The 22,564-nt window shown below is 34.8% G+C and overlaps 1 protein-coding gene across 4 annotated transcripts; it reads left to right on the top strand.

The window, feature by feature from the left end:
* Positions 1-1,419: 1,419 nt before the first annotated feature.
* Positions 1,420-21,395, top strand: LOC113690770 (DExH-box ATP-dependent RNA helicase DExH6). 4 transcript variants are annotated; one of them, XM_027208825.2, is made up of 14 exons: positions 1,420-1,791; positions 6,075-6,165; positions 6,328-6,634; positions 6,762-6,836; positions 7,057-7,101; positions 7,942-8,032; positions 8,143-8,201; positions 12,803-12,964; positions 16,014-16,066; positions 16,291-16,324; positions 16,427-16,516; positions 16,603-17,607; positions 19,361-20,458; positions 20,652-21,395. In XM_027208825.2, the coding sequence occupies exons 1-14, from the start codon at positions 1,638-1,640 to the stop codon at positions 21,111-21,113; spliced, it is 3,726 nt and encodes a 1,241-aa protein (XP_027064626.2). In that variant the 5' UTR covers positions 1,420-1,637; the 3' UTR covers positions 21,114-21,395. The 4 variants fall into 4 exon arrangements, with proteins under 4 accessions (XP_027064626.2, XP_027064625.2, XP_071906535.1 ...); XM_027208824.2 differs by having other exon boundaries at positions 1,436-1,791; positions 7,054-7,101; XM_072050434.1 differs by lacking the exon at positions 12,803-12,964 and having other exon boundaries at positions 1,436-1,791; positions 7,054-7,101.
* Positions 21,396-22,564: the final 1,169 nt, after the last annotated feature.

Below are 22,564 nucleotides of genomic sequence, written 5' to 3'. Positions count from 1 at the left end.
ACGTAAAAATACGGGAAGATTCGAATTTATAGTAAAATTGTTGTTTTATTATTTTGTTACAGAATAAATCCATTTTATCCTTTGTAATAAAGGCAAACAAAAATTAAAAAGAAGAAGAAAGAACTAACAATGCAACACCGTAAAGGGCATCGAGCTTTATGTATGGCACATATTTGCTTCCTAAAAATTGCCACCGAAGGGAGAGGGGAAAGAATTCTAGTGTCTGAACTCTGGAGCAAGAGGGCAAGCCCAAACAAATGTCTATGAAATGCCACTGGAATTGTCGAAATTTACAGCTTAACCAGTCTATCTGTCTATGAAAATGCCACCGAAGTTGCTCAAAATTACCGGATAACCGGTCCATGAGCACTGTAGCAACTCCAACTCGCACTTTTAGTATAGTGAAGATTTGTAAGTAGGGCATATGTAACTATTCATCAACCTGGAGAAAAATATTTTGTAGACAAAATGACCAATTGCTCCACCGATTCAACAGAAAAGGAAAAACCTTCATTTGTGTTGGTGGTCTTGTTTTTCTTTAGTAACACCTACTTTATTTGGACTCAAGAGTTTTTCAAAAACTAGTTTTTCAAATATTATTTTTAAAAAGTACTACATCAAAAAGTACTCAAAAAAGTAGTCTAATATTTTATCCCAAAATATATTCTGAAAACTCTTATACTCTTAAATATTCCAAAATATTTTGAAAAATATACTATAAAAACTCTGCTACAGTAAAATTTTTCGCTTATGGGTTTTGCTTATGGGCTGGGTGTGTATGTTATTTGCGGTTGTTGAAGAGGGTAAAATTTTTCAAAAACACCTCCAAAACAGCTAATCCAGACTACTGACATACCATTTTTTGCTAGTAACTACACTAGCCAACTCTCAACTGCGCACCAAATTGACATCCATACAATCTCATACTCCACAAAATGTGAAATATTGGGGGGGAGGGGGGGGGGGATGAAAATCGAGGTGATGGAGTGGATAAGAGATGTCGGTGTGGCTCAATCTTTGACTAGAATCTCATACAATTTTGTGAACTTTTTTTATATTTAGTAGTGGACTTTATACAATTTTGGAGTAATATTTTTATGATTGTCAATCAATTTAAGGTTGATTATCTAAAATTTAATACAATTTCCAATTATCTTTACCCCGTTTTGTCGTAAATCTTTGACAATTGTAAAGTACTTTTCTTGCAATTAGAAGTAATTTTCTTACAAATAGGAAGTAATTTAAGCCTGATTAATAGTTATGTGTGTTTGGGTAATTCCATAAGGTAGAGAATACTAATATTTTAAGGGGTTGAACAATACTCCATTCCCCAATCTCAAATTTCTTCAAACTTGTGCCCTTCCTATGAATACCAATTTTTCCTATTACCAATACCCAAACTTCCCTCTCCTAACGTTTCCCGGAAAAAAAAAAGAAAAAAAAATTACCCAAACTTCCCTAAAATTTCCATGTAGGGTACTACTATCGAACAGGTCCCATTTCTAAAATGTCGAAGGCCAGCTGCAGCCCATTTGTATTTCTAGCCCATTTACTTTTCTCCCCCAATTAAATCTTAAACTTAAACCCAAGAAAAAAAAAGAAAAAGAAAGGCAAAGAAACAGACAAATTTGAAATTCATGGCAACGAGCGGGGCAGCTACGCCGGCGACATTTTCCGGCAAGAAAAAACAGCGGAAAGGCCGACAGCCACAAGAGAACATAAATGTCTCCGAAGCTAGTCGGATTAACATCTCGCAAATTCTCGAACAGTTTCGCTCTTCCAACGAGCTAGGTAAGATGAAAAGGATTGGCTTTTTAATTTTTTGCAACTTCCTAGGTTTTGGTGGATTAGTATTGTTAAGACCTTATGACTTCTTTGCTTTTGCTTCTGCTTGATGATTAACCCAATTGAAATGGAGTAAGGTCTTCCTGTAGGAGGAAATATCGTATGAAAATGGGTGTTTTTGAATGGTTTGAGTTGATTATACGATGGAAAATTAGTGAGAAAGGTGCAGTTGGAGCCCTAATTTATAAAAAGGGTGAAATTCTAGACTGTTTAGTATCTTCGGTACCAGAAACAGAAATTAGAACAACTGCTCTTTTGTAACAAATAGCCTGAAAATTTAGCACATTGATGTGAATCAAGGCCTAATCATGTTATTTTTCCTTTGAAGCTCTTATTACGTAGTATTTGCTAGATTAACTGGAAAATTGTACAATTGTGTTCTTGGAGTTGTATTTAATCAAAAGGGTACAATTTTCGAGTATATATTTTAAAGAGAAAATCGTTCAAAACGTCACTTACATTTTGCAAAATAACTTTTTTCATCCCTCACTTTTAAAATGTAATTTTACGTCCCTTACAAATTCACATTGATCAAATTTGGTCTCTACTTAGATTTCCGACTAGTATTTGGTCGGATTCACCACGTGCCTTGCACGTGATCATATTTTAAAGGCAAAATTATCAAATCAAATTTTATATAATTCGATTCATAATCCTTCATATTTTATAAAATAAATGTTTTCGTCCCTTACATTTCACAAAATGAATTTTTTCATCCTTCACATTTTTCAAAATGAATTTTTTCATTTTTTATTGATCATGTGTGTGAATAATTTTTTTTAAATCCATTTATATATTTATTTGATTTCACCTGAATAGTACGAATAGTATGGGAAATCAAATAGAGATATATTACATCCTATTCGTACTGCTCAAGTGAAATCAAATAGATATATACATGGATTTAAAAAAATTGTTAGTTTTTCATTTATATTCATTTTCTTTTACTCAAAATTTGAAAATAAAGAAGACATTTAATCCTAAATATTATCGAGTGTTTATATCCAATTAAATTTGGACAGAAAAAATAAACAAAAGAAAAGTATGACAAAAAGAAATAAGTGATTAACATTTTCAAATTTTAAGACAATCACAAGGCAAGTAATTTTAACTGTTGGTCTTAAAAGTGTTGAGTAGAAATTTCATATTTAAACTGAAATTTGTTAACACAATTATAGAATTCAAGTTAGGACCTATTAATTAGATGATCTTATTATATAATTCAATAAATAAATTATTACCAAAAGAGATATGTCACAAATATTGAATAGGTTCAAATGGTGAAATCATATAAATATATACATGGGTTTCAAACAAAATTATTAGTTTTAAACCCCTATATATATTTATTGAATAACATGTGTATAACTACGATTAGCATGTTTAGATGAAATTTAATAGAGATAAAGTACATGTTATTTGTACTGTTCAGATAAAATCAAATAGACATATACGTGGGTTTATAGAAAAAAAGATATTCATACACATGATCAATGAGGGATGACAAAATTCATTTTGAAAAATGTGAAGGATGAAAAAATTCATTTTTTTTGAAATATAAGGAACAAAATAATTCATTTTGTAAAATGTTAGGGACGAAAAAATTCATTTTATGAAATGTGAGAGACTATGAATCAGATTATGTAAAAATTTGATTTGACAATTTTGCCCCTTAAAAAATGATCACATGCAAATCACATGGTGGATTCCGGCAAAAATCTAGTCAAAAACCTAGGTAGGGACCAAATTTGGTCAATGTGAATTTATAAGGGACGTAAAATTACACTTTTAAAAGTGAGGGATGAAAAAAGTCATCTTGTAAAATGTGAGGGACGTTTTGAATGATTTTCCCTATTTTAAAAGGCATTTTTACTGATTTGTGTACGAAATGCCGAGTTTCTTTTTTTTTTTTTCGTTTTTGGCGCACATGCAGTAGTTTTTTGTGTCCTCTCAATTAATAAAGTCGTGAAGTGCACATTGATGTAAATCAAGGCCTAATCATGGTCAGTTGACCTTTTTTTTTAGTTTGTTAATTACCAACTATTTCCTAACTAGATTGAAGGGAAAATTATGGAAACGGCACACTTGGTCTTTTATTTTATTTTATTTTTTGTAACAAATGGGGCACAATTTCTGGGTTTATATTTTAAGGGCCATGTGTACTGACTTGTGTACGCAATGTACTTTTTTTTTTTCACAAACATATAGTAGATTGTGCCCTCTCCATTGATGTAAATCAAGGGCTAATCATGTTGACTCACTTCTATCTGTTTTTTAATTTCTAATCACGTGGTATTTGCTAATTAGAATAAAAGGAAATCCTATAAATGGCATACTTGTGTCTTTTTTTTTTTTTAAATAAAAAGGGCACAAATGTTACATGTATTTTAAAGAGCATCTGCTCTGATTTATGTATGGCATGTACACTATTTTTGTGCACGCATGTTGTAGTAGATTGTGCCCTTTCACTAATTTTTCCTAGATTAGAGCAAGATTTTATTGTTCCATCTTATGTTTCAACAATTTGAACTTGAGGAATGTGGTGCATAATAATATTGAGAGTTACTTTATGATCCTTGAGCTACTGCATCAAAATGTAATGTATGGTTTTCACTTGGTATATTTGTTTGTTGTCAGTAAGAATAAGCACCTATAGCAGGATAAAGCTTACCACTGTGCAATGTTTTCAGTTACTCTGTCAAATAGGAGAACTGAAGATCTAGCATCAACTACATTTGAGTTAAGCTAGGTTTGTACTGCATATGCGTGGAGAAAGATTTACTCATTTAAGTTCTCAGATGATAGATGCATAGCTTTTTCTCTATGTAATTGATGATTTTTAAGGAAGCACTTGATTTTATGTTTCAAAAGTAAAAACAGATTTGAAGAACATATTGTGGAAAGAATATTTGCTTGTGAACAGTTTCATCATAAATGGTAGATGACTAGACATATGTCTCTGCCATTTGCATATGCTTCCCATGTTCCCATTTTGTGTAGTGCCATTCAGAGAAATAATTTGATGATCCATTAGTTGTTTAGTCAAGTGCGGGGAAAACAAGAGCACCAAGCATATTGAATACTTAAAACTGTTGTCTCATAGATGCTTTACTAAAGGATCCAGAAGATCACATAAATATATGCCACGAATTGAGAGTTCAACTAAGTTGTTTTAGGAAAAATTACCAAGTTCTAGGATGATGTCAAAATGCTAAGACAATTAATGCAGTTACTTTATGTATGTAAGCTAAGCTATGCGGTATTTTGATAACATATTGCTACTTGAAAGTAAATGTCACACACACGCACGTGCGTGCACGTATTACACAAAATAATGATTCATTGGCCAAGGGATGAGCATCTCATGCTCCTGTAATCAGTAAATAAAAGTGAATTGACTGTTTTGCATGCCAATGATCACAACCAGAATGTGCTAGGTCAAATCTAGGCACTGCATCAAGGATGAGCATGTTCTTTAAAGCAAGAAATGGGCGCCCCACTAGTGTGTTATTGTAAACTGTGAACTGGACACCTTTCTAGTTATGAATATCTCAAACCTTCTTGTCTGTTAGTATAAAGCCCCACTGTGAACTGGACACCTTTCTATCCACTATAGCTGGTTTGTCCTTTGCAGATTGAGGAACTAAATTTCACTAAATTTCGAGATTTATAATTTACTCAACATTTTCCTACTGCTAGAAAATGGTGTCGCTGTCAATCCTAGATTAAATGAGAAAGTCTATCTTCCTTTATTTTTTAAATATTTTTTTATTTGTTATTTTTTTAGCTTTTTTATTTTTTAAATATGCTGTTTCTGACTCTGGAGCGAAAGGAGCAGATAACTTTGTACCAATCATAGAGAAGGAAGCAAGGAAAACATCTATCAATTTATGAGTAGTCTGTGCATGACCTTGTGATAGTCTAAATATACTTGGTTTGTCAGGCTGTGTCTGAACTCAAAAAACATTGCTTTGATATATAATAATCTTTTAACATCAGCAATGATTTTTCATTTGATTGTCAGGTCTGGGTATGAAGTTGATTGAGTAAAAAGTAGAGTTGTAAATTTTGAGTTCATTAGGAGTGGAAACTTGGGGCAGTGGCTTCCATTCCCCCTTTTTTTTTCCTAGTTGTTTTAAGTTAAGTTAAGCTCAAAGCTATGTGCACCTTGTTGATCTGAATATTCACATATGAAATGAAATTCCATTTTCTATGTTTGAATTGTGCAGTGTACACATTTGATGCCAACCTGACAAACCGTGAGCGTGCTGCAGTGCATACATTATGTAGGAAAATGGGTGTGAAGTCCAAAAGTTCTGGGTCAGTATTAGTCATTTACTCCTAGTTATGATTTTGCTGATCTCTTATTATTGTAGACTACAATAGTTGATAATTCACACTTCCATTGAATATTTTGCTTATTGGTTCAGTTAACTCTTCCTGATTGAAAGGTTTTTACATCAATGAACTTACATAGTGCAGGCGTGGGGATCAGAGGCGAGTTTCTGTTTATAAGACTAAGAAGAAAGTGGATAGCACAAACGAAAACCTTACCTCTTTCACATTTTCAGAAGAGGCTAAAGATATATTACAGGATATGTTTGTGCGTTATCCTCCAGATGATGATGAGATGAGCCAATATATTTCTGGAATGCATAATGAGAAAGCTGATAAGGTACGAGGGAAAAAAGATGACATTTTTAGTAAACCTTTGCTAAGCAAGTCGGAGATTGCCAAAAGGGTTGAAGCACTTAATTCCCGGGCAGAAAAGAACCAAAACCTAAGACAGGTTCTTGATTATTTGTTTATGATTCCCTTACATACTTGTTATCTTGATTGTAATACAAATGAACTTGCAAGGTTTGGTCCTGATAAAACTTCTACATCTTATGCTTTATTCTGATGAATGCTCTCAGATAACTGAAGGAAGGGCCAAGCTTCCAATTGCATCATTTGCAGATATCATTAAATCCACTGTAGAATCTCATCAGGTTTTCTTCTGTCCAATGTGCAATTATCAATATATATACATATATATATACACACACACACACACGTGTACATACAATACACACACGTTTATATATATATATATATGTATTATATATATGTATATATATGATTCAGATGCTGTTATTTTGTGATTCAGTAAGTGCAGTATTATGTCTACATCTCTTTCTAAGGAGTCTTTTTTGCATGTTTCAAAAGCAGGTGGTTCTTATCTCTGGTGAAACTGGATGTGGAAAAACTACTCAGGTTACTGAATGTTCCTGTCTGTATTTACTGCCTGCATTCTTTCCCAAGGCAGAATGGGATGAAAATCTTCATGTGTGATTCTATATTTTCTGTGTGCACACTGTTTTCAGCATCAATGTGTTCAAGTTCTTTACTCACAACCTTTCTTCTCAAAAAAATTATGCCTCATGGAAACACAAGGGTTGGAGAATGATCTTTCATCTTTTCTAAAGCATATTGTTCTCTATTAAGCAGACTGAAGGCTATCCTCACTGACTTGAACATAATTCAAGAGTACAGCATGGGCCTTTATCTTTCTTTATGTGCATTGGTTTGTCAGATGTCTTTCTTTTCGTCTCTTGGTTGGATTTGGAGGTTGGAATGCAGGAGCAGGGAAAAACAATACACGAAGATCTATTAGGGCCTCTAAATGTAAACATATTTATTTTAGCACACAACAGTGACTTTTAGGGAAACAACATCTTTTGATGTACCAGAATTAGACTTCACCAGTCACCATATGTCTTTTCTTGTTACATGTGAGAACAATAAGGATTGTTGAGTATATTTTAGATGATAACTTGTTGCATTCCTCATTTTCTCTTCCTGATTTTTGATGACAGAAAATAATTTGTAGCATAAATCTAAATTAAGCATTCTCATCCAGAGTTCCCAAGTCACTAGATCTGATGAAGCTGAGTAGCTTCCATAGTCTGGTATATGGTATTATATGCTTGCAGTACCACTTTTATGTCAGTTTTACTGGGACATGCTTTTGGTGGATCACTTCTCGTCATATTATGATTCAGATGATTTGCCTGATGTAGAATCTCATTCTTTGCTTTCCCAAATATGGTATAGGTCCCCCAGTTTCTTTTGGATCATACGTGGAGTAAAGGGGAGACATGTAAAATAGTCTGTACACAGCCACGACGAATTTCTGCTACATCAGGTAAGAGATGTGTTTTTTTTTTTTTGCATATGGTAACTTGTACTGAACAAACTATTTTGAAGTTCATTCTTTCTCCACTGGACATGAATGAGTGCATTTTTTGTATGTAGTTGCTGAGAGAATTTCTGCTGAAAGAGGTGAAAATGTTGGAGATACTGTTGGCTACAAGGTACTACTTGTATTCCTTGCTCCTTGCAATCTGAATGAGCTAATGTTGATTGATGGCCAGTTCATTCTCTGCAGAATGTGATTCCACAGAATTTAGTTCAGAACTGATGTCCTGAAATATAGAAAAATTGTTTTCATCTGTACCATGGAAACTTGTAATCGAGAATGATCCAAACAGAAGTATCTGATGCACTTTGGTGCGAAATTTATGACTGTCCTGATTTCAATACAAGTTGGATTTTATTTGACTAAATTGATATCTTGTTCTGATCAAACAACTTTAAGGTTAAAATCTTATGGATTGCTTATATGCCTATTCTACCTACATATGTAGGAGTGCAAATGTATACAAATACGACAAGGTATAAGTAATACAATAAAATATGAGATGCATCCTTTTGTAATAAGGCATATATGTATAAGGTTAGTACTAAAGTACACTGTTTTAGGACCAAATGACTCCTATTTTTTGTATAATTTCCACTTTGAATTAAGTACTCTGATCCTTGCTTGTATAATGGAAGATATAGATTGTTTAGTTTTGTTCCTAGTGCTTAAATTATTTGAAAAAGCTAATAATTCTCCACACATATATCTAAATTGGATAATTTTGTGTAAGCCGAAATTCTGTGGCTTTTGATTGTTTTCTTCACAAGTTTAGCTTATTCTACAGTGGTATTAGGATGAAAGAAGTGGTGAGCTATTGTAAAGGGTTAATGGACTTTCCCTTTTCGTGGAAGGTGGTGGGGGCACTTTGAATTGTAGAGGAAAGCTTTAGGACTGATGTCTTAGAAAATTTGATAGAACATAAGGTTCTTTAATTTCTCAAAAGAAGTCTTAGTGTCATATTGCGACAATGTTTTTATTAGTATTATTTCAGGCTGGCTAGGATTTGATGTTACTAAATCTTGTGTTCTGATCTCTAAAGAGAGGAAAAAGAATTTATGCACACTCTTAACACCTGCAATCTAAACTATATGATTTTGATTGTTTTTCCAATTGACTACTTCTAAGTTTTCCTTGTAATTTTATCCACTAAAGCAATAAACTTTACTTTTAAGCTTTTGAATGCCCCAACTATTGTATACATTCTTATGCTTAATCAACTATAACTTCATATAGTTTTTCTCGATGGCCTCATCTGGTCTGCAAGGGTTCTGACCTTGAGAGTCAGAGATGATTTCTGATTTGTATATTCCACTGTGAGGGTATTTTGATTCAGGAAATGGATTTTATTTCCCTAAACTAGGAAAGTGGTGTTACATGCTGGGGAATCCTAGTTTCATGGTTCTATTCTCACCTCTTTCCTTGGAATTTGAAAGAATGTGACTGAAGACACTATTTCACATTATCAATTCCCTTTCACGTCACTGCTTCTGCATTTGTCTCTCTCTTTTATCTTTTGTATTGAAAAAAAAAATGTTAGTATGCCTCGTGGGTGACATCTAAGGTGAACACACCACATAGAAGTTTCAAGAGTACAGGAAAATACTCCACCGCAAATAAAACAAACTATAACTACTGGAGAAATCTGGATGGGATGCTCAAAACTAGGTGTGCTTAGAATTTAATGCCAAAACCTGAAATGATGCTTTGCCCTACTGATTGAAAATCTGTTGCATGTCTAGTAATGATGACGGGATTAAAACTTAACAATATTGGCCAGAATTCAAGAACTCTTTGTTGTTTCCAGTGGTATATAATAGCCAAACCTCATGAGCTCTATTCTTTCTGAGTGTTACCACAATTTCTTCAGTGTGTTGTTATTTTGCTACTCTTTGATGATTTCCATATTAAATAGATGAAGTTCATTGTGTTGAAAGATTTTGATTTTTTTATTTCAATCAAAATCTACTCTATTCAAGTTGATTTTGTTTAAAAAAGCAATCATCCTCTCGCTGGGGCTTATTTTTTCAGGATATCATTTTTATAATTGAGAATTTGGATGGAAATTTGTATGGGTGGAAACAAATTGCAAGAGTGGCTTTCTACCTTCTTTAAATTTGATGCACAGCCAAAAGGTGCTTGTGCAGCCATTGTAAATTACTGTCAACAGGTATCTTGGGAGGAAAACATCTAGTCACACTATTATGAGTGACCAACTAGTATTTATAGGAGTACAAACCTAACAGACTATTTACAAGAATACCCTTACTAATTTATTATCTATAAGAATACTAATATTCTCCTAACACTCCCCCTCAAGTTGGAGCATATATATCATAAGCACCCAACTTGTTACAAATATATTTCACCCTAGAGCCCCCTAAACTCTTAGTAAATACATCAGCCAATTGATCTACAGACGGTACATGAGATGTCTTGATGACCCCGTCAAGCAATTTCTCTCGAATGAAATGACAATCAACTTCAATATGTTTTGTCCTTTCATGAAACACTGGATTAGACGCAATATGAACAGCCGCCTGATTATCACACACTAAATTCATAGGCTGTTTATGTTCAAACCCAAGTTCCAGTAACATGCTCTTCACCCAAACCAACTCACACACAGTGTGAGCCATAGCGCGGTATTCAGATTCTGCACTTGATCTGGATACAACTGTTTGCTTCTTACTCTTCCACGACACTAAATTACCACCAACAAACACACAATATCCTGTAGTCGATCTTCGATCTGAGGCAGAACCAGCCCAATCTGCATCACTATATCCTTCAATATCATTGTGTCCATGATTTTGATACAGCAACCCTTTTCCAGGAGCATTTTTAAGATACCTGAGAATAAGAAACAAAATTAGAAATAGGATGGGAAGTACAATGTCTCTTACCTTTGCGTAAAGCAATAGGAAGATCTAACTCAGAGGAGGGCGTCATACCTGGATTTGAAGATTGAGAGTTAATTGGTGAAGTGCGTGGCATATCAGGAACTTTCTCAACCATGGAACGACGAGAGTAAACTTGAAGATGAGGACGAGATAATCGAGCTATGGAATCTGGTGGACTAGACAACTCAGGTAATAAACTTGAGACAAAACTTGAGACAAACTTGTAACAATTACATTAACCTTTTGAAGTCCAAACCACTTTAGAGTTTTATCAAGTGATTTAAGGCAATATGGATTCTCACATATGAAGGTCCAGCTCTAGTTATTTACTGATCCCAAAATATAGGGTCAAAATCTAGTTGCTCTGCTGCTTTTGTCTACACTTGATGTGAGGGCTTGATATGCTTAGAGGATTATAGTTTTTAATCTTTCCATTGGTAGTGTATAGTTTACAGGAAAATGGAGGTTGATGAGGAACAGTTACTTTCATTGTGTTCTTATGAAAAAGTTGGTGATATACAAACACGTGGTGATGACCAGTAACTCATTTCTTCTATTATTTTTCTTGCCAAATAAATATGTAAAGGGTGTTATTTTCAAGCTCCCTTACTCAAGAGAAGCCCAAAAATATCTTCTGCTTGCTTCTTTTCTTTTTCCACAATATTTTAGTTCTTAATTTGAACTTTTATTAAAACATAGATCATTTACCGAAGATTTCTTTACCATTCTTTTTTTGGTTTTTGAACGAACACTAGAATAATCCAATAATCTTCCGTTGTGATCACGGAAACTTCTTGTATTCATGTTCTGTGGAAGTAAATTCAGAGAAATTGACTTTCTTTTTGTATTCAGGCTAACTAAAATATGAAAATTATTGACATTAATCCTGCATTTCATACTTTTGAGTTGCTCATGTCCTTGCTAATATCTCTTGGATGTTCTGCTAGTGTAGTGGTCTTGTAAGTAAAGTAGTGGGAAAAGCACACTGGGTATGCAAAGTAATAAAAACTTAGAAGTTTTGTATAATATAATACAAAAATGGTAGAAGTTAATGGGTCAACAGGGGGAAAGAAAAAGCAGAAGTTATTGGAAGTTTTAGGTTTTCTTTTTGAAAATAAGTTATTGTACGTCAAAATAATAGAAGTTATTAGAAGTTACTAAAATTATTGTTTGTTGTGGTTATATAGCGCTAATCCTTACCTATATAAGCGTAAAGATGGAATAACGAAAACTGAGAAAAATTTAACACCAAAATCACCCCTTATGCTTTTTATATAGGAAGATATCCTGGGAGAATGGCGAATTGAAAATTGAACTTGTTAAATCAGGTAGCAGCAGATTGGACAAGCTGAATCTAGCAAGCCGACAAAAGGCTAAATCCAGGTCACTTGAGACAAGTTACTCACAGTTTATGAACTGAAAAAGGGCTAGATGAAGTTTGAAGAAACATTCGCTTCTCTGTTGCTTGGTTTACAAAGGTTGATTAATGTTCTGATAGCAACTTGTGTTTTATGATGCTGGATATCATGCTGAAGATGACTACTTGGGCAACAGCTCTCATTCATTTTCAACCTTCTTTTGTTCAGTCACAGAATAAATGGCCTAAAAAAGAAAAATCGTTCAACTGAATTAGTCATCAGACTCATTGTATAAATAAAAAGCTAACACTAACTTCTGCAATGATGATGTTCAGCTTTTCTCAGCATATTTAATGCATGTTAATAGTTACTTAGATGTTCCGCTTGTTTCAACTTTATATGTTTTTGTCCCCTGTACATCTTTTAACATCAAGTACATTTCTGGAAAATGCTAGATACGGCTGGAAAGCAAAGGTGGAAGGCATTCATCAGTTTTGTTTTGCACCAATGGCATATTATTGAGGGTTTTAGTTTCCGAAGGAAGCAATAGGATGAGCAAAAATGATTCCAAAAAAGTTGCAAAGGATGAAGCATCTGATATAACTCACATAATCGTGGTTTGTCCTTTTCCAAACTTATTTCCAGACTACATGCTACACTGCGCTGCTTGAAGTCACTTATCAGAATAGAATTTTTTTACACCTGTTTGGAGAAATCTAAGAAAATATCAAAAGCTTTTTATGCCTTCATTCTTGTCATGGTCAACTGTATACCAGTCTTCTTAATAGTTGCATCATCTACATTTAGCTGCTATCACCAGAGCTTGTCAAATTTGAAAATTTTGCCTTGGTGAACTTTTCTTTTGTTTTTGATCATCAAGTGCAATAGAAAAGTACATTGAGTACAATTTCCTAACTATGTTAGAGGAAATCTTGTTTGAAACTTTTGCTGGATGCTATGCAACTTATTTTTGATGCTTTGGTCATGATTGTTGTTTTGTTTGCTATAGCCCCATAAGAAGGTTTTTTTTAATTATTATTAAAAATCACTGCATAGCTTAGATACTTTTGCATTCCATGCACCATGTCAGCTATTCATAGCACATAGCACTAAAGTGGTGCACTCTGTAATTTTGGAGATGTTTCATCTACGCATTCAATTATTTCGAGTTTTTAGTCCAATGGGTAATAAACTGGTTGTACATCACCTATTATGTTGCATTATATTGACCTAGAACAATTACCATATAGACAAAAAGAAGATATTCACTGCAGCAAATTGAAGAATAAAAGAGTGCATCTGTCAAATCTTTTCTCCCAGCATCCCTCGTAATTCTTTCCCCAAACCTCAACTTAGGCACATGCTGTGTCTCTCCTTTTCTTCTTCAAACCAAATGTTCTCCTCATGGACAAATAAGAATAATTTGCATTTATGAGGATGCAGCGGAAGAGAATGAAGATGAAGAAGTTAATTGTTATAATTCCAGTTATGATAAAGTTGAAGATGACTTTACACAAGATGGATTAGGTGACTAGTACTCTATTATAAGATGCTGGGTGCATATCTTAATTTCTTTGAATTGACTCTATATCTCCAAAAAAAAAACTCAAGGGATTCTATATTTATTTGACTTGTGTGGTATTTATTTGTGTGTCTGTCTTATTTTTTGTCTGCTTTTATGATCTAGAACATTGATTACTCTATATTTTTAGACAAGAATATATTGCTTTTTGTTGCAGAATTTCTCTGTAGAAATAATACAGATCTTGCACATTAAACCCAATGGGCACTATAATGCACTATGGGCAACTAACAAATTGGGCTTTGCTAGCCATTCAATATTTTGTAAATCCTCTGCAGTGTAACATACTGGAAATTACCTTTCAGCTACAGTCTCCAGCGAAGTGTCCCGATTTAGTCTTTCAAGTTGGAATGTGACTAATAGTTTCTTATCTTTTAAAAGTTTGCCAATTCAGGAGGATTGGTTACATAGTTTTTTAAGATTTCTTTCCTCCAGTGGGCACTTAAAAATCTAGTGATTATTGAGTGCTTTGATCTGTTGAAATTTAATTGAAAATTTTCCAATGATGAATTGACTAACTTCAAAAAGTTAATGACTACATGCGTCAAAGCACAACCTGAGGAAATTATATCAGCACATGCTCCGACTGTATGGTGCTAAACTTGCAGTGCTTCCACAAAGAATGTGAAGAGTACATACTGATCATTGAAAAGATAGATTTCTATTATGATTCTGCTAATGTTTGAAGCACTAAATGTGAAATTGCTATCTATTTTGAATGTGTATCTGTTTCTATGAAAACTTTGGACAAATATGCATATGACAATAGTTTCTGATGAAGTTACAAACGATGTTGAACCTCTGGCATTATAGCAAGAAGGTGTTAATCAAGTTAACTGGTTACACTTCTAAGCCCTTGCCTGTGGGCAGAATCTGAACTAGCTTTATTCATTTGTAGCAAGAAGTAATTTTGCACGCCAGTGCCATGCATTGATTCATTAAATAGAATTTAATGTTCAACTAAATTTGCTCATTAAATGGGGCTGGACATTTGAAAGTGCACTATGGCCTAGGCCCAGAGATTAGCTCTGTTGTCTTTACATATAGTGCAATGTTGGATGTTGCCTTCTCAATGCATCTATTGATTTTACATCAGATACAATGGAATATTCTTTGCTTTTTGGTTCACATTGGAGGTAGTTATATGATATTTTTTACTCCATTTAACATTGGAAGTTGTTGGTTATTTTGTAATGCTAAGGTTACTTGACAGTTTAACAAGTAACTACTTGTGTTTTAAACTTAATTAGTATAAGAAGCCTCTGCATTATGCTGATTGTTAATCTTTCTAGTTTTAAAGTAAACACATGCAAGAATATCAATTTTTGTCTGTTCCTTTTAGTCTGTTGGATTTGTAAGTTTGCTTTCATATCTTTATATGTTGTATTAGATTATTTGTAATCCAGGGGCTGTTGGCTACAGATTACATACTAATGTTGTTTGGATAGTTGTTGTACACAAAAATTTTTGTAAATTAGACTGGTGTGTATCCTGTTCGCTATAAATGTCGAAAAAGATTTAAATCACATACCATTTTTACCAACTGCTAAAGCGGAGGAGTTTGTTAGGTTTCTTCCGTCTTAGTTCCTTCAAGTCATTGTCATTGGGACTTTATTGTGTGAACTGCTTGTCGGCTCAAAGTTTGAAACCAAATGTTAGGGAATGGTTTTAGTGGGGTTATGGTAAACATGTATGGTCAGCAAGCACAATCATATGACTGATGTTAATTTATGTTTATGATTCTAATGGTTATTTCCTTGGTGTGGTCTCTATCTATATTGACGGTTGACTGACAGGTAGTAATATATACCTCTGGAGCTATTCCATTAGATTTACTTCCATCAGCCAAAAGTAGGATTTCCATTCGCTTTATTGTTAATATAGTTGGGATTCTTATTAATTATTCTTACTTATTGAACATCAGAAAGTGGACCGTTACGCTAGGATATAGTTGCATCAGTGGAGGATGCATCTATAAAAAGTGCATCTATAGGATATGTGTTTATTTGTGTTTTTGAATTGCTCTTTTTATTTTATCACTCTTAAAAATCTGCCCCAGTAACATTGTTGATTTAACATTGTAGGATGAGATTCATGAAAGGGATCGGTATTCTGATTTCATGCTGGCAATTCTCAGGTGCCTTATTGAAGCTAAGATTTTTTATTTGCACTAGTTTTGGTCAAGTCAGAGTTATATTATATACTGATTGAGGGGAATTTCTTCGTAAAATGCTTGACAATTGGCTGATCCAATTCCTCAGCTATTTTGCCAACTGCGCAGAAATCTTTCTTTCTTGTTTTGTTATCATCATTTTTTCTTAGAAATATTATTTGTATTAATTGAATTGTTTTTACCTGCAGAGATATGCTTCCTCTGCACCCTAATCTACGACTGGTCAGTACACATCTTAGTGTCACTTTTTCTTGAATTTAATTCATTCTTTTACCACCTTTCTGCTGCACAAGCTCTCTAAATTGCTTAGTCACTCATTTACAGGTACTGATGAGTGCTACAATTGATGCTGACCGTTTTTCAAAATATTTCGGTGGCTGTCCGATTATCCGAGTTCCAGGGTTTACATATCCTGTAAAATACTTTGATTAGTATTTTAGATTGTTGGCTACTGAAGATTGTCTTGCGCTGTCTGTGACTTTTTAAGACTTTTGTTTCAGGTGAAAATTTTTTATCTGGAGGATGTACTTTCTATTGTGAAGGCAAATGAGAATAACCACCTCAATACTCCTTCAGAAAGTAATACAATTGGGGAATCTGCATTAGCAGAGGAATACAGGATTGCACTTGACGATGCCATTACTTTGGCTCTGTCAAATGATGAGTTAGACACCCTCCGAGATCTAATTTCTTCTGAAGGTTGCCAGAAAATTTTCAACTACCAGCAGTCTTCCTCTGGAGTAACACCATTAATGGTTTTTGCTGGGAAGGGCTGTATAGGTGACATTTGTATGCTTCTCTCTCTGGGTGCTGACTGTCACTTACGGGCCAATGATGGAATGACTGCTCTTGATTGGGCTGAACGTGAGAATCAGGGAGAAACTTCTGAAATAATAAGGCAGCATATGGATAAATCCTTTTCTAACTCTGAGGAGGAGCAACTTTTACTTGATAAATATTTGTCCAGTGTTGACCCTGAACTGATTGATGATGTCCTTATTGAGCAGCTTCTGAAAAGAATATGTCATGACTCACAGGATGGAGCAATTCTTATTTTTCTTCCTGGATGGGATGATATAAATAGAACACGTGAAAGATTACTTTCTGGTCCCTATTTTAGAGACTCTTCTAAGTTTGTAATTATACCTCTGCATTCCATGGTTCCATCTGTGGAGCAAAAGAAGGTATTTAGACGGCCCCCTCCAGGTTGCCGAAAAATTGTTCTGTCAACCAACATAGCTGAGACAGCTCTTACCATTGATGATGTTGTTTATGTTATAGACAGTGGAAGGATGAAAGAAAAGAGTTATGACCCTTATAACAATGTATCAACTCTACAGTCTTCTTGGATATCAAAAGCTAGTGCCAAACAGCGAGAAGGACGTGCAGGTCGTTGTCAACCAGGGATCTGTTATCATCTTTATTCCAAGCTTCGAGGAGTCTCCTTGCCAGATTTCCAGGTTCCTGAGATCAAGAGAATGCCAATTGAAGAACTATGCTTGCAGGTGTGTATATTAATGCACTCAGTATACAAATATAAATTGTGTCAAATGCCAAAAGTTTTTCAAAAAATTTTTACTCATTTGAAGAAAATAGTGAAATAAAATACTCCCTCCATCAGTCCACTCACTCTTATTTTTTACCGTGGAGTGAACACACTTTTTCAGGAAATCCAATCTTATAATTTGTACTGTTAAGTTGTCCCCCATCATTGACTAAAATAAAGCATGACAAATAGTTGTTGTTGAAGTGTTCACTTAGGGTGTGATTGAATTATCATATTAAAACTATTGACCTCTGGGACAGCCCAAACTAGCAAGTGGCTATATAAATGGGACAAAGGCAGTATAAATTGTAAAACTCATATAGCATAGGAACTGCAAAGGGTTATGTTAGTTAGTTGTAAACTTGTTCATCTATTAGTTCGGAGATAATTGGTCCAACACGGGGAAACAATATTTCCCCTGATGTGTAGCCATGTCGACAAGGCTGCCAAGAACCCTTTAAAGCCTTGTGCTTGCAGTATGGCCGCCCTAACCTGATTTTTACCTGAGTTCGAGCCAGCTGTATTTTTTGATTGAGTCCAAACTGAATATATGTTCATTTAAAAATCATAACAATACTCACTTTTTTAGACATAGATTCCCCTCCATTTTTAAATTCTTGTTTATCCATTTTGATTCAAATTGTTAATGTCATTTCTCATCAGTCAAAATTGAGCTCCTCACAAAGAAATATCCTATCATTGGGTCACCATGCATGGTTGAATTTGAAATTGTATGTTAATTTTTGGCCCAAAGAATAGTATCTTATTTTAAATGTACTACAATATCTCTTAAATTGGAGATTACACAAAGAGGGTTATAGGAAGAGATGATTTTAGTCTCAGTTGTACTATATTTATTTCAAATCACAAGCAGAGGGATGTAACCAAGAAATATCCTATCATTGAGTCAGCATGCATGGTTGAATTTGAAATTGTATGCTAATTTGGCCCAAAGAATCAATATCTTACTTTAAATGTTCTACAATATCTCTTAAACTGGAGATCACACAAAGAGGGTTATAGGAAGGGATGATTTTAATCTCAGTTGTACTATATTTGCTTCAAATCATAAATAGAGGGATGTAACAATCATTGAAGGCTAACTTAATTTGTACAGGCATCATGACTCACTTCTCTGAAGCTTAAGTTGATGGCTGTGCTCATAGTTCCTACATTTGCTTTTTTTGTTATAGTTCAACATGCAATTAAATGGAAATGAAGAATAATATGAGTACTTGTGCTGCTCCGATAGAATAATAATCCAGATTAAGGCTTTGATGGATGAAGCTGTGGTGAAATAATTTCTAGAAGGTGAAGGAATATGTTTTACTTACTTTTTCACAAAAGCAAAAGAAAGCAGAAAGTTAATGGGCATATTCAATGATGCCTGAACTGAGATTGAAGTGATTATCGGAAATGGTTATCCATTGGGATATATTGCTATATTGCCTGAGTTCCCATTCATCTTGATCAATCCCAACCAGTTGCTTATGTTTCATGTATTGTGCTATTATTAGCCAATCTATGCATCATAGAATCTGTGGAACCATCATTTTTTATAGCAGTACTCAGATTGATATTGGTAAATTAATGGGAGAAAACTGCTTTCCCACCAAAAGATGTTTAACTGAATAGCATTTAAGCTGATATTACCATCAGATCAATGTTAATAGTAGAGATTGTAATAACTTCAATGTTGTCCTTACTGGCAGGTGAAGCTTATAGATCCAAATTGTAAAATAGAAGATTTTCTGCGAAAGATGCTGGACCCGCCCATTTATGAGACCATAAGAAATGCAATTATTGTTCTCCAAGATATTGGTGCCTTGTCTCTTGATGAGCAACTCACAGAACTTGGAAAGAAGCTGGGGTCTATACCTGTTCATCCTCTGACAAGCAAGATGCTTTTTGTTGCCATATTATTGAACTGTCTTGATCCAGCATTGACTCTAGCTTGTGTTTCTGAATATAGAGAACCATTTACTTTACCAATGCTACCTAATGATAAGAAGAGAGCTGCAGCTGCTAAATCTGAGCTTGCTTCACTATATGGTGGGTTTAGTGATCAATTAGCTGTTGTGGCTGCATTTGATTGCTGGAAGAGTGCAAAAGAAAGAGGTCAAGAATCAAGATTTTGTTCTCAGTATTTTGTCTCTTCAAGCATCATGAATATGATATCAGGAACGCGCAAGCAACTTCAATCTGAATTACTTCGAAATGGTTTTCTACCTGGAGACGATTCTTGTTTAAGTTTAAATGCTCATGACCCAGGAATACTCCATGCTGTTCTTGTAGCTGGTTTATATCCAATGGTTGGGAGATTGCTTTCACCTCCAAAATGTGGAAAGAGATCTGCCATAGAAACTGCAGGTGGTGATAAAGTACGCCTACACCCTCATTCGACTAACTTCAAGCTGTCATTCAAGAAATTCAATAGTCAGCCTCTAATAGCCTATGACGAGATAACTCGAGGAGATTTAGGCTTGCACATACGAAATTGCAGCATTGTTGGGCCATTGCCATTGTTATTGTTAGCTACAGAAATAGTAGTTGCACCTGGAAATGAGAATGCAGATGAGGAGGATGACAATGATGAAAGTGACTATGAAGATATGGATGATGACGCTGATGAAGATGAGACGGAAAATCATGGTGTGTCAGATGTTCACCAAGGAGAGAGAATAATGTCCTCTCCTGATAATACAGTCAAGGTTATTGTTGACCGGTGGCTTCCGTTTGAGTCCAAGGCTCTTGATGTTGCTCAAATTTACTGCTTACGAGAGAGATTATCTGCTGCAATTTTATTCATGGTAATCTCTCTCTCTCTCTCTCTCTCTCTCTCTAAGTGTGGTTGTCTCTTGATTTCTTTCTGACATGAACTGATGGGGATAAATAACTTGCGTGTCTTCTATAAGAGAACTATGTTAGGATGTCAAACTATGTCCAAACTAGCCTTTTAGTAGAATTGGGATCTTGGTCTAATCTTTTGGCTTTATTGCATAGGTGACAAATCCTGGGAAAGTCCTTCCAGAAATGCTTGGGGCCTCCATATATGCAATTGCCTGCATTCTTTCATATGATGGTATGTCTGGGATTTCATTGCCATTGGAAGCTGTTGACATGCTTGCGTCTCTGGTTGATACCACTGTGATTGGTCAGTCGGATCCTGGGAGAAAGAAAAGGGTAGGTCAAAACTCCAGCAGCTTTCTTAGATCGCTCATTTCCCCGGCCAGAAGTCACAATGCTGCTACAAATTCTCAGCAAGTTGGCATTCATGGGTGTTCAGTGTTGAGAAATTGCAATAACCTGTCAAACCATCATCAACAATCTGGATTTACTTCAGCAGGCATGAATGTATGCCAACGGCCTTCATCACAACTTCCCATCATATCAGGATCAACAGCGTATGATGCAAGAACTTCAAGGGAGGATTACCGTAAGCGGCCACGTGGAAATGTGTCATAAGTATGGTTTTTTTTTCACATTTAACGAAGATATAGGACAGAAGAAAAGATTAAAAAAAAAAACTGATAATGAGGTTTATGTAGTATGTAAAAGAGTACATGAAGCAAGTGCGACAAATGTTCCGTAAGGCTAGTTCTAGTTTCTTGACGACCAAAAAAGTGATCAGATGTTTAGTATAACTGAACTAATCTCCACTTGAACAAGTGGCAGCATGTACTTTTGTACTATAGATACAGATAAAATGCTTGTTTATAGATGAGAAAGTGCTCTTTGCAGAACAAATTCATGGAACAAGATGTCTGTTGATTTTTTGTGCACAAATGATTGCACAGGCAGCTGATACCGTCTCATCTGTTACAGATTTTGATACGAGTCATCTTCCTGGGTCTGATATTCCAACAACTTATATTTCAGTCACAGCATATACAAACTTTTTCTGAACTTGATTTTGACAAAATCCAACTTGAAATATACCGTGTGGGAAGGCCTCTATAATTTTCCATGTGTAGTCTTCCTGCATCTGGTCCACAGTTTTCTTTTTGAGGTATTTCTAACGCGCACAGTTGTTTCATGATCCTGATGCAACAGCTAAATGTACCTGGAGCTGTGGTGGTCTTTTTTGGACCTACAAAGCATGAGAGTACACAAGGAAATTTAGGAACTGCTGTGTGGTGACATGGATAAATGGTATTTTGACACAGCATATTAATTTTAAGATAAAAATTACACGAATTACGAATCCGCTATTTGCATGGATTTCCAGTCTTAGATGGAAGCAGCCTTGAAGAAAAAAGAAGAAGAAATTCAGAACAATGCAAAATGCTGATCTATAGCCTCTTCTGAGAGCACATTTTGCTGAATCTTCTTGTTGGCAAAATGGAAGCTGCATATTATTAACTTATGAAACCAATGTGTCAACTGTGAATCGCTCCTAAGCAACAGCAAGCATAAACTTTATGCTTCCAATGGTATTTACTCTATCCATTCTCCCATTAATTTCAACAAAACCAGGAAAATCTTGAATTGGAGCTTATGTTTTGGGAAATTTTGGTTTGAAATTCCAAAGGACAGTAATTTTATCTTCTGTGCAGAAAACTTTTGCGCATGGCATCTTTGTTTGGTGATCATCTTCGTGTACAGAAGTTCACTTCGTGGTTGAAGGTGTTACTATGCCGTTGTTCAAATTTATGCTTTTTTTTGTGGGGGGCACTACTTTAAGGCGTGATATTCAATGCTGCCAAACGCCGAGAGTTCTAGCGTCGGAGCATAAAAGGCGTGATTTAGTTAGAAAACGTTCAATATCTCCAATTTTCCACCTACCTCCTTCGTGTCAAAATTAGCATCTTAAATAATAAAAGGAGATTTGTTTTTTCTTCTTTTCATTACCAAATCTGGCCTAATTAAGTAACACTGATCTTCTATTTATGCATCAACGGCTGTAATTTTACCTA

Source organism: Coffea arabica, chromosome 5c (assembly GCF_036785885.1).
Source record: "Coffea arabica cultivar ET-39 chromosome 5c, Coffea Arabica ET-39 HiFi, whole genome shotgun sequence".
In the NCBI taxonomy this organism is placed as follows: Eukaryota; Viridiplantae; Streptophyta; class Magnoliopsida; order Gentianales; family Rubiaceae; genus Coffea; species Coffea arabica.
The sequence above is the reverse complement of the archived record's forward strand: the minus strand, read 5'-3'. Positions and strand labels throughout refer to the sequence as shown.

Bases quoted from the DNA above. Each gene is read 5' to 3' on its own strand.
- LOC113690770 (XM_027208824.2), top strand. From the start codon at position 1,638: ATGGCAACGAGCGGGGCAGCTACGCCGGCGACATTTTCCGGCAAGAAA. The intron at 6,837-7,053 runs GTTTTCTTCTGT...ATGTTTCAAAAG, and splicing joins CCACTGTAGAATCTCATCAG to CAGGTGGTTCTTATCTCTGG. The intron at 17,608-19,360 runs GTGTGTATATTA...CCTTACTGGCAG, and splicing joins TTGAAGAACTATGCTTGCAG to GTGAAGCTTATAGATCCAAA.